The 12,092-nt window shown below is 38.5% G+C and overlaps 2 protein-coding genes across 2 annotated transcripts; both read right to left on the bottom strand.

The window, feature by feature from the left end:
- Positions 1 to 971: 971 nt before the first annotated feature.
- On the bottom strand, positions 972 to 4,904 carry LOC113359471. The gene is made up of 7 exons (XM_026603096.1): positions 4,737 to 4,904; positions 4,506 to 4,592; positions 4,052 to 4,273; positions 3,780 to 3,947; positions 3,638 to 3,691; positions 3,412 to 3,543; positions 972 to 1,346 (listed from the first exon to the last, which is right to left on the bottom strand). Exons 1-7 carry the CDS (start codon positions 4,902 to 4,904, stop codon positions 972 to 974), a joined length of 1,206 nt encoding a protein of 401 aa, XP_026458881.1.
- A 2,635-nt stretch (positions 4,905 to 7,539) lies between these two features.
- On the bottom strand, positions 7,540 to 9,272 carry LOC113361278 (flavonol synthase/flavanone 3-hydroxylase-like). The gene is made up of 3 exons (XM_026604570.1): positions 8,658 to 9,272; positions 8,243 to 8,573; positions 7,540 to 8,046 (listed from the first exon to the last, which is right to left on the bottom strand). Exons 1-3 carry the CDS (start codon positions 9,116 to 9,118, stop codon positions 7,834 to 7,836), a joined length of 1,005 nt encoding a protein of 334 aa, XP_026460355.1. The 5' UTR covers positions 9,119 to 9,272; the 3' UTR covers positions 7,540 to 7,833.
- Positions 9,273 to 12,092: the final 2,820 nt, after the last annotated feature.

The raw sequence follows: 12,092 nt of genomic DNA, 5'->3' as shown, positions 1-12,092 counted from the left end.
TTGTGCGTTAGAATCAATCAATTGGAGATCCGACCTTTGGTTCTTGATTGAAAGTGATTGTTGATACTTGAACATTGGTCTTTGGTACCGTTCAAGTGATTTCTCTTGTATTCAATTAGACTCGCAGATTACTATTTGCTTGAGTAAGAATTGAATCGAGAAAGAGAGATATTAACTCTTTGATATACTTTGTTAAGATTGAGTCTAGTTGATTCTCTTGAAAGTATAATGGAGTTTGTCCATACAGATTGCTAATCGAAATATTGGGTGAGGTTGTTGTACCCTGCTTTTTCAAGGAAAATCTATGGATTGCAGAATTAAACTTAGGAAAAAATTAGAGAAAAATGAAAACCGAGTTGACTCATTAATCGCCGATCCTCAGAGCCACGCTTGGTAAAAACCTAAGTTTGTGTTTTCAATTCAATAAACTATTTTCAACAACATATTCATCGGATGTTTTTTCTACACGGTTTGAGTACAGTGATTGGCTTGCTGGAGAATGTGGATTTCCACTTTCAGAGGAATGGAGAAAACAAATGTTCGAGGCAGTTGTCAATAAAAAAAAGAACCACCTTAGAAGCTTATCGCGATGATTGGGAAGATTACGACCATTTGATAGTGCAAGCACATGAAGACTTCCGCCACCAAGCCCAGATTAAGTTAGCAGATAATAAACCACTTCTGTAAAAGATCTTTACCACTCGGGAATCGAACCCAGGTATGTACCATGGCAGTGTACTAGTTTACACTCTACAATTTATTGCGGTTTCTGTTGGAATTATGGGGACAAAAGCAATCACTTTTAAATTTTACATAAGCTTCATTCTTGTCTAAGTTATAGAATACGATGCTAAAATAATTGATCTCGTCTAGTAGAGTAATATTAAAATTTGGGATGGTTATACCGGCGACGATATAAAGGTCAAAAGTCGTTTACATTGTGATTTAACGATGAGAAAAATTGATTCTGACTAACAACTACCACCAGGTCCCCCAAAGGACATAGTCAAACCCCACCCAGTGTGGTTACGCCCATAAAATGCAAGATCATAGCAATCAACAGACGCATCATGTCTCATTTGTACGATGTTTGGGTCAAAATCACCCGGCTCTCCATTCTTGTCATAGACTCTCATATGGGTAAAGTGACATGACTTTTCAAAATCAAAATCAGGTAAACTGCCAGCTCCCATCTGTGGAAATGGTTTATTAGGTTCTGCGTTTGCTAATCCTCCATATTTTATAATTGTAGCTTCGTCTTCGGGATGAGTAAATATTGGTTTAGGAAAGAATCCAATTTTTATATCGAGCAAGTACAGCCACCAGCCATCGTCCGGTTGGGGATCCTGTCATGTACATGTTTGTTCAAGATCGCGAGCATACAGTTAAAAGTAGAATCCTATTATTGGGGCTTTAAACCAAAGGACTTTGGGTGCTTTTAAATATTATATTATCCAAAGTTGGATATGGGACCTAATCCATTTGAAAAGTCAAAATTACCGGTACCCAAATCTAACTATTCATTAAAAAAAAAAACTTAAATCAAAATTCTTCTTCTCCTTCACTTATCAATCATCAATCATCATGAAGATAATGATCATGATGAAGATGATGTTCATAGAAAAACCTAAAACTATTATTTTCTCCTTCTCCTTCTCTTTTCGTTCACAAATCATGATGAAGTTGATGATCATACTTCATGATGATGATGATGATCATAAAAAAAAGTCAAAACAATTATCTTCTCCTTCTTCTTCTCTTCTCATTCATAAATTATGATAAAGATGATGCTCATAATTTTATCATGTTGAAAATGATGATCATAAAAAAAAAAACCAAGAAAACCTATCATTTATTTTTTCTTTTGAATGGCTAAAAAAACCCAATTCGATGAATTTCGGCTAAAAAAAAAGGTTTCTGAACCCGGTTACGTCTGGGAGTTCTTACTTTCCCAACCGTAAATCATATATTACGGATGAAAAAATATGTAATCCTAGCCGTAAAGTAGATACATGGTTGGAAAAATAATAATTCCCATTCGTAAGTACCTACGGTTAGGATTTCACAACCGTGAGTAATTTTGATAATCATGCACAAAAAAAAAAAAAAAAAAACAGAGGCCTACTTTCGGCCAGGTTCTCCTAGCCGAAAGTACATGTTTAGGCTTGGTTTTTCGAGCCGAAAGTGTTTTTTTTTCCAGAATCAGTTACGGCTAGGTTTTCCAGAATGAATATCTATAGTTTTAATTTTATACCCGATCTCGACTAGTTTATTTACACTCGATGTTAGAATGAGTAGCACTTTATACTCGATTTATGAAGAATGTAAGATCATACTCGATTCTACAATTTTATACCCAATTTCATAAAGAGTATAAGTTCATACTCCAATTTAGAAAGAGTATCACTTATACCCGATTTCGAAAAGAGTATATACTCTATTTTAGAATGAGTATAATTTTATACTCGATTTTCAAATAGAGTACAGGCTCATTACGGCTGAGACATGTTAAATTCTTAGTCATAAATCAGGTACATGGCTGGGAAACTAGGAAATCCTAGCCGTAAATGTATGTTTACGGTTAGAATATTCTAGCTGTATGTGTTTCTGATTATCACAAAAAAAAAAAAAAGAAGAAAAAAAAAACAGAAGTTGGGTTACGATAAGGTTTTCCCTGTCGTAACTTGTATGTACGACTGAGTTTTCTAGCCGTAAGTTGTTCTGAAAATAAAATAAAAAAGTAAAAAATAAATACTTTCGACCGGGAGTTTTTTTTCCCCGCCGTAAAGTGTTAATTTCGACTGGGTTGATAATATATGACGGCCGTAACCCCTGAAAAAATCCAAATTTTTATGATTAATAACGGATTTGAATCAATTAACATTGTAAATGAGACACGTTTATAAGGTTCTCCTAACTATTTTCAGGATATGTTTTTTCACTTTCTTTAAATTTTTTTAAAAAATTTCATCAAAATCTCCCTTCCAAAAAGAATAAAAGGAGTTTTGATTTTTAAAAGTTTGATCTAACAATTAGTATAATCTTTTCACTAATTTTAATTAATGTAATTAATCATCCTAATTAGCACTAACTTAATTAAGGATACATTAGTCATTTTGAAAATAGTAGGATAAGGGGTTGCTATATACTACTTGACGACTCTATGCAGCCCCCAAAAGACTCAGTTTTGAAACCCTAATAATAGGATTCTAAAAGTAAATTGGCTAGTTAGATAGATACGGCCTTAGCTTTTGTACATTTTTTTGCCTTTTAATGAATGTTTATTGACGGAGTAAAATAAATGAAAGTAACATTGTAGCTTGGGAACTTGAGAAAATAAAATTGCGATTTCTGCATTTAGTAAAAACTAGTTAAAAATGCCGAGTAAGAGGATTTAAAGTTGGAGTTTACCCGAACGACCCTAGAGCCAAGAAATGCTCTTCCGGTATTTGCAAGAGATGCACCAAGCGGAATTTCATGGTTAACTAGTACAAAGCCGCTGCAAAGCATATTGAAGCATCCCCTTCTTTTATACCCGTCACCCTGTGGTACATTCAGAATTCGCACTCTTAATGCAAAATAATCAAAAACATATTCGTCGTCCAATTACATCTTAGGAACCAATGTTGAATCATACCGTCCAGTAAGCAAATATTCGAGTATCTGCATCGCTAAATAGTTCTGGGTATACCTGAAAATTTTAGTATGACATGAAATAGTTGGATGAATTCTGAACAAGAAAACTAAAAACCAAGTTACATTTATGGAAGATGACTTACTGCCCATCCAAACTCTATACTGTTTACATCTTCTCCGGGGCCATTCTGTACTGATATCTGCGCCGTAGTAAATTGATCCGGTGCCATATCTGGATTTTTTATTTGAATTTGTGCCCAAGCTCCTAAGTAAGTTTTATTTTTAATATAGCTTGTTTCAAGTGAAACAAACTGCAAAAATGAAGAAATAAATAAAATTAGAGAGTAATTCATTAAGCAAATCCCTTGATGTATCACAAATAACACCTAAACTAAAACAACAGATCATTACTTACATGGGTGCGACCGGTAGGTTTGAAAACAGCGTTTTCGCCACTGCGTTTCATTCGCTGGGAGAAACGCTTAGCATTTACCAACTGCTTCTTTGTAGTCCTTATTATTGGCACTGTCCCGAAAGGACAATGACTTTCATTGTAATAATGCTCCAACACTGAGATCTTTTTACTGGATGCGTTTGCTTCATTAAGTAATAATTCTTGTTTGATTATACGTTTTACCTGTATAAGAATTTAGTAGAAAGTAAAGTCAGTCCTGCATATGATTATCTTGTTTGGCCTAGAAAATGGCCGAGCAATCAAATAAACTATATTTGGCGCACAATGGTGTGCGGCTGCGAATCCCAATTGAAGTCCAATAGGACTGGATTGATGATAGGGGTTTGGCTTTAAGGGGGCATAGCATGGTTTTCATAGTTGCAAATTCACATGGATTACAGGGTAATAGTGTTACCTTGTGTTCGTGATTCTTGAGCAATGGATTATCGAAAGCTGGTTGTCTGTAGATGTCTATGCAGTCAACTATATCACCATTTGTAGCCTATGAAATAACATGTGTAGCTCAATTTGTTACGGCAGAATACTGAAAAATGCATACTGTGTAGCTCGATTTGGGCGGAGTTTTAAAAATAAAACATTTCAGGATATAATTCGAAAAAAAAATCAAAAGGTAGTATAATCTTACAACAATGGTCTTGATTAGTGGTTTATTAAGAATTTTGAGTTGTCTGTCCAACTCCAAATCCTCCTCTTCTGACACAATGCGACCTTCTGCTTTATAAAAGTTGTGAATGCTTGAAAGCAAAAGTAGTGTCGCCACTAGTGAGGATGAGATCAAGATCTCAAGATCCATGTCTTACGAAATTCTGATTTGCAATGAAAATGAAAGATTGATTTTGTGCAAAGGATCCGTTTCCCTTGTACTTGTATGTTAAGATAAGACTAAGTTGGCAAGTCTTGTCATGCATTAGACTAAACATTAATCTTTGGGATAATTCCCTTATATTGCCCGGTCATTGTTCTACGTAGGAAACTCTTGCCATACAGTGCACCGAACATTTAATACATATGAAATAACTGCTTGAAATCTTAGCTATATTGTCGGAATCCCTGTCATCCAGTTGTTTATGGGTGAAAACTATTTCTGCTAGTTTTGGTAATTTGGGGTGTGTGGATGAGAAATGAATATAAATCCTAAACAAATGCACTGCACGGGAGTGTTTTTGATTCGAGAGATCAATCAGTACAATTCTGGCCTAAACCAAGAAATGGCCGTTCCAGACTTGCTTCGGTCACAAGGAGATGGGGTTGATTTTAGGGAGGGAAGCGAAGAAGGTGTTGAGATCGTGAAGGTGTTGGTTGTTTATGACTTGTATCAGAATACCGAACTGGCTTGCAATAATGTAAGCAAAGCTCCATGTGTTTGAATACGTTGTATCAACACTTGGTTTCTGTCTTGTCTTTTGGAAATAGGGAGGAGAACCTATTTATACAAGTCATTGAGCCTAACCCACATCTCTCGTGGGAAGTGGAGTGATGGAGTAGTGGAGTCGTGCTAGTGACTGTCACACGATCGGGTATAAGCCCACTTCTCCCATCATCACTAACCGTCCATGTCTTCCTGACACGTTCTTGTGATGGCGCGTTGCACGCGCCCGCTGTAGACCGCCAGACCAATACCCCAGTAAGTATCCCCCAGTTTGTGACACGATTAATGTCTCGAGTGTGTGGATCGTGGGACCCACAAAAGGTAGCATACGGTGCTAGGTTAAATAACTAAGTTTTTTTGGAAAGTCGATATTCATAAAATATCGTGTGTTCTATGCATGTTATGCATCGAATATATTCAATATGCATGAAACATCGCTGTTTTAAAGCTTAACAGAGTGAGTCACGAATTAAGCGTCTTAAAACAACATCACGTCCAGCCATGTTCGAGTGACCGTTTGGAGGCTGCTTGGGAGAGACATGCCTTGGTCGATCACTCTACAGGGAAGAGTGGCGGACGGTGATCATGGTGATGCCTCACTGGTCGACTAACTCTTATCCTAGGCCGGCCGTCCAAGCTAGCGAAGTTGGACGGACGAGATGGATTGCGACCCATCTGCGACCGTTGGATTAGGGTTTGGGAGGTGCGCAAGCACCCACTTTCAGCTCAATCGAATTCGAGCTTAGGGGACGATTTTGGAGGGACCGATTGGTCCTACATGGAGGTGGCCCACCGGTGCTCACGTCCATGCTAGCTTGTCTTGCGAAGGTGCGATCTAAACCACTCGATTCGACCGGAAAAGAGGAGTGGTTGAGATCTGTTTTCAATAGGAATCCTGTGTCGCAAAGGATTCCTTAAGGAGGCGTGACATGCCACCTTTGGGCGCACGAATCGAGGAGTCTGGTCCTGCCTTACTCTGGTCGGTCGGACATAGAGGTATACGGGCCCACGGTGATCATGTAGATACTCTTTGGACCTCCTTAGTCTATTCTTGCACCCTTCATCCAGGCTGGCAAAGATGGACGCTCGTGATCAATTTACGACATGTAATATGCCGCAAACCCTAATTAGGGTTTTATGTTGGTTGCGCGCATGCTACTTTGGACGGACGAACTTGCATGCTATGTTCTTCGTATGGACTGGCCGACCACGTGGGACCCACATTGGGCCCGTGGTGAGCATGGTGATACCTGACCGACGATTCTGGGTGTAATCTAAGCCATCCAACCATGCTTGCGAAGTTGGATGGTCGTGATCAATTTGGATTTCCACGGTTTCCTAAAGCATCACTCCAGCCATGTTTGGGCAATCGTTTATTGCTCCATAGCTTGGCTGTGGGAGAACCGATCAGGTAGGTGGAAAGTGGGCCCGCCAATGGGCGTACCAACACTTCACCAATTGATCGCGGGACAATTCAAGCCGTCCAACCGTGCCTGCGAAGTTGGACGGTCGCGACTTATTTTAAGACCATTTTTGATAGTCTTGCGCATGCTAGCCACTCCATACCTGGCGGCTATTTGGGGGTAAGGCATGTGTTCGACCAGCCAGGGCATAACCGGGCCGCTGGTAGTCATTGTGGTGATAGCCTGCTCCTACTGAGGATCGTCTAGGCTATCGAATCATACGGCCAACCTGCGTGGTCATGATTATTTCCGAGACTGGCACGGGAAGTCCAGATTATACTCAATCGGGCTAGTATAACACACCGAGAGGAATGCTCAATCGGGCTAGTATAACACATCGAGAGATAGCATGTACGGGCATTTCGTGCATGCCTCACTATTGACACTCGGAGATTCGTGTTACCCTGTTAGGAGCAACACTCAGTCCTCATGCCGCATCAACAGTGAGGGTTTCCGGGAACAGCACAGGAAATACAAGGCTAATAAAGCATTATTTAATAATGCTATAAATCCACATAAAATCGGGATTGTTGCTACATGCTCCGTTCTGGGTGTATTTAATTCACAGGGATTGTTGCCACATGCTCCATTCTAGGTGAATTAATAAAGTGAAGAAGTATTCATCACTCAAATGACCTTATCCTTTACAAGATATTAGCCTATTAAATTCGGCTTTTACAATTTTAACCTTAGACGAAAATCCACCATCAACACCGGTGTTCTAAAAATGCATGGTGTTCAAAGAAAACATTAAAAGCACCAGGAGGTAATAATATTACACAAGTAACACAACCCACCAAACCCTCATTTATACCCTCAAAACTGTAAACAACAGAGTCAGGAGAGGGACAATATTACTAGCACACAAGAAAAACATAGAAATATTCATATTACTGCGGGAGTCTATTGATCTTGCGGTATCGATACTCAGCAAAGGTTTTGCTGGAATACTTGGATGGGTTCTCATCGTTCACCAGTGACTGAAGAGGGCCAATAACCGCATCCTGTGGTGGTGTTGAGAATACCGCCCATGACATACGCGTACGTTCCTCGTTCACTAAGCTCCTGTGTAAGACACTCTTGCATTTTCCGTTGCTTAACACCTGAAACCACAACATTGGCATTTAATACAACTTCAACAATCTGTAATTCACATAAACAATAGGCCTTGCTTCAATTCTTCTAATGGGGTAGCACATAACTCTATAATACATTTTATTCTTGCGCCTATCGGGGTGGGATTAAGTAGCATTGTAGCGTATGTAAGTGATGGAAGGGTTGTAAGGAATTACGAATTACCTCAATTTGATCACCAATGTGCACATAGAGAGCATTTGGCAAGCAATCTACGGCAATCCAGTTGCCATCCTTCCAGACTTGGAGGCCAGGGACGTCGTTTGGGACGAGAATGGTGAGAGCAGACATATCAGTATGGGGTTCAACCCCTAAAACCAATTGAGGTTGTGGACATGGTGGGTACATATTTATCTTCATCTCTAACTCTATTTCCTCTCCTCCCAACTTACTCTTCAGAATGCTTTTATCTTCTAAACCAAGCCCCTCAGAAAGCAACTCAAGAATTGTGAAATTCACTCTCAAAACTTCCTTAGTATACTCTTCTGTCACGTTCCTGCATTTCGCATAATACCCCAGTTCAGATGTCATGGATAAAACAAATAGAAATGGATATAAACATATGAGCTAGTACTATCACCTGTACGAAGGAGGGTGTTCCGGCCAAGTTTGATGGTTAACCTTGCAAGGAGGATGCATAAGATGGAAGTAGTAATCTACCCATTCAATCTTCTCGCCATAATTCCTAACCATCTTGGTCGCATAGCCTTCGAAATTTCCCGAGGAAGGATTACTTGCATGCTTCTGTTTCTCTTCTTCACTCAGATTAAAGAACTCCTCGCCTACAAATCGAAGCTGCTCAAGGAGAGATTGCGGGATTCCATGGTCAGTAAGAGCAAAAATTCCCCATTCAGTGCATGCCTTTAAAAGTTCATGAAGTAATACATCTTTATTTGGTTGAGATAACGAGATTACGGGCACTTGAATTCCCTCGATAGCTTGGATACACTCCGGCGTCTCATTTTCAGAGCGCATAAAATGTTCTGGCTGATTCGAAATACTTTCTTTATGCACACTTTTCTCATCAACTGTGGAGCTCATTGCAAGTTTAGTGTTGAAAAGTCTAACAATTTGATAAGGTTATATAGTGTTTCAATTTGGTTGAGTGAAGAACATAGTAGTAGCTGCACCATCAACAAATCCATACACGTGATGAGTCTCTAGTTGTTAGCTTGAATGCAGAACTCCCTAGACTAGTAGCGGTAATTGGAGGTAGATGTACCATCAACAAAACACAAGGAATTAAAGAAGAGTTAAGCACTTCCCTAACTAACAGTCAAAATAAGTTCTTGGAAGAAAATTGGGGTCATTTTCTATTCTTGTCCGGGTACAATGCAGAGACATGACCACTAAAATAGCGGAAATGATTTGTGTCCAAGTTGCTTATACAAGTTGCTTGGTGTAACTAACTTAGGCATGGTGCCAAGTGGATAGCCACCATATCCCATGTGTCTTATAATACTCCCCTTTGGATTGTACTACTCTAAAGTATTGCCTCACCAAAACTTTCTCCAGGAAAATTATTTGGGAAAGAAAAATCTGAGAGATGGGAACTCACAACAATATCGACGATGCAAATCATTCACTCCGTAAAAAATTTATGAAGAAAAGTCCCGAGCAGTAAATACCTGAACCAGATAATACAGGCGGTTGTACGATAACCTCATCTCAAGAAAATCCATCGATATATATGTAAGATTGTTCTCTCATTTAAAATCTCGCCAGGAAAACTTAGAGGGACTAAACTTAAATGTAGGAAAACATGAGTACTCAGAACGATAAACCCGTAGATGTTGCTTCATTAAAACCTTGCACGGAAAAACTCAGAGGGACAAAGACCAGGGTGCAAGAAAAAGAGTACAACATTTCGAACTATGAATAGCATTAGATTTGCATGCCTCGTTAGACCTTGACAAGGAAAACCTAGAGGGAAAAACCTTGACTAAGGAAAAATAGTATAAAGCGTAAGAGTCCAATGTCCAATATCCGTAGTTTTCCGCGGCTTCACCCCCCATGATGAGTAGCCGTATCAGTTGATCATTGTGATTTATAATACTGCACATAGAGGACACGAACCATCTTTTAATGCCTTCAGTGGCTTCCTTTACTTGAGAAACTTGGTCATCCTCTGTGCAATTTCTTAACGATTGTATGATTGTGCGAGCTTTTTGTTCTCCAGTAGCTTTGTCCGAACAAAACCATTGGCTTGGAGAACCTGTTTAGCTGTTGTGATGAAAAATCAAGACTCAACAGTCTGAATATTGGTTTTCTATGAGAGAGATATCTTCCGATCTTTTATTAAATAGATCAAGCATAGTAGTACCAGGAAGATGAGAGAACTTTTCTTCGGACTAATGTCTCGGTATAGGTGCTGGGTAGAACGGGGCTTACGTGTTTACAACAAACCCAAAATACCAGATATGTATAACATATTTCAGCAAATATATCATTTACACATCTCTAGTGTAATATATCAATCTTAAAGGTAAGAGACCGCACAACTGCAATTGTGCCAGCTTGTCTATTTATATATGTCTGAACCTTAATGGTTGACAAAATTAGTGGGATGTTAATAACAATGTTCAACCAATATAGACTGAAATCTTTTTTTACGGGATTTTCATCTCGAATTCCTGCTTTAAGCATTTTTTGTGCTTTGGAGAGCTCTTGAGGAGTTCAAATCATGTTAATATTGTATGCGTTAAATATAGCAAATCCATAGCTGACCACATTATTCCTAGATTAATAAGTATTCACTTAGAGGTTTGACCACATTCGTCCAGATCGTTCGAAACCACACAAGGCTCGATTAAACTTTAGTGAATAGACATGACATGGTGTTTCTGACGATAGATGAAACCTTTAGAATTTCATGCAGACATCTGTATCTAATACAGGGAATATGCTTCTTTATAATTAGTCCATATCAGGTTACTATATGCAAACTCCACTTGTTGCCAATAACGCGTACATTATCGGGTGTCAGGATTGCAAACATTTACTTGTGGCAAATAAAGCTCACATTTTCGAGTATTTGGCCGCAGTTCCAAATATTTTTTTTTATTTTGCGAGAAACTGGTTTTCTGCTTGAATCACTCCTTTCCAAACTAACCAATCATTCTTTTAATAACACTCCCTTATAAATTGTGGTTTAACACCAAAATCATCGATGATAGTATCAGTGGATATTTTGAAGGTGTCACCAATAACAATTGTATTAAGATCACATATTTATCTACTGCATGCACGCCTTAGGAAAATTCTCTCATTTTAAGGTTCGAAAAGACGTTCCCCTATTATAATAACTATACTCAGAGAATAAAATCTTTCTTTTGCTAGTATGTTCAGGAGCAGTATCTTTCAGAAATTTTGATTGGTATTTTCTTCTTGAAGGAGCGGAATATTTGAATCAACTAATGATCATGCTTAAGGTGTTTTTAAATGACACACGCGCTATTACAATCATGCATGGCTTCTTGAAGGAGAAACTTGATTATTATTTTCTTATGATGTTAAACATCAAGATGAGATAAATTCGGCATCAACTAGGATAATTCACGTCGTTTTCCAGGCAGTAGCCTTCCACCCCCCAGCCACCCCCAATAACAGGAAGATTTTCTTATCATATATGTAAATATTATTGTAGTAGTATTTGCAATGGAATGCAGCAAGCCCCAAAGTGGAAACATGACAATGGTTTTATGAGTAAGAAGTTAATGATTCTTTCTGGATGAGTTAACAATTCAGTGAATACACAAGAACAATACAATACTCAATCCGGTATATCCACGTGAATCCTAAGATAAAGTCAACTATCTTAAGTTTCTCCACCTGCTGTAAAGACTTCTAGCACTCAACTATTTTGGGTCGTATTCCAATATAGTAAAGGACTAATATGTTTCATTAACCACTCTATCAATCTCCTAAATCTACAAGTTAATCGAGATATATTGAGTTACAAATGTTATTTCTTATAATCAACATAAATTCCTTTGTATCGGTTTTGATCAAGTAA

Source organism: Papaver somniferum, chromosome 3, assembly GCF_003573695.1.
Source record: "Papaver somniferum cultivar HN1 chromosome 3, ASM357369v1, whole genome shotgun sequence".
Lineage (NCBI taxonomy): Eukaryota > Viridiplantae > Streptophyta > Magnoliopsida > Ranunculales > Papaveraceae > Papaver > Papaver somniferum.
Note: the sequence above shows the minus strand (reverse complement) of the source record. Positions and strands in the feature narration are given on the sequence as shown.

Excerpts from the sequence above, each read along its gene's own strand:
- LOC113361278 (XM_026604570.1), bottom strand. The coding sequence starts at position 9,118 with ATGAGCTCCACAGTTGATGAGAAAAGTGTGCATAAAGAAAGTATTTCG. Across the intron at positions 8,574-8,657 it reads GAACACCCTCCTTCGTACAG|GAACGTGACAGAAGAGTATA; the intron begins GTGATAGTACTA and ends TGCGAAATGCAG. Across the intron at positions 8,047-8,242 it reads ACATTGGTGATCAAATTGAG|GTGTTAAGCAACGGAAAATG; the intron begins GTAATTCGTAAT and ends TTGTGGTTTCAG.
- LOC113359471 (XM_026603096.1), bottom strand. The coding sequence starts at position 4,904 with ATGGATCTTGAGATCTTGATCTCATCCTCACTAGTGGCGACACTACTT. Across the intron at positions 4,274-4,505 it reads TCAAGAATCACGAACACAAG|GTAAAACGTATAATCAAACA; the intron begins GTAACACTATTA and ends ATTCTTATACAG. Across the intron at positions 3,692-3,779 it reads GTATAGAGTTTGGATGGGCA|GTATACCCAGAACTATTTAG; the intron begins GTAAGTCATCTT and ends TAAAATTTTCAG.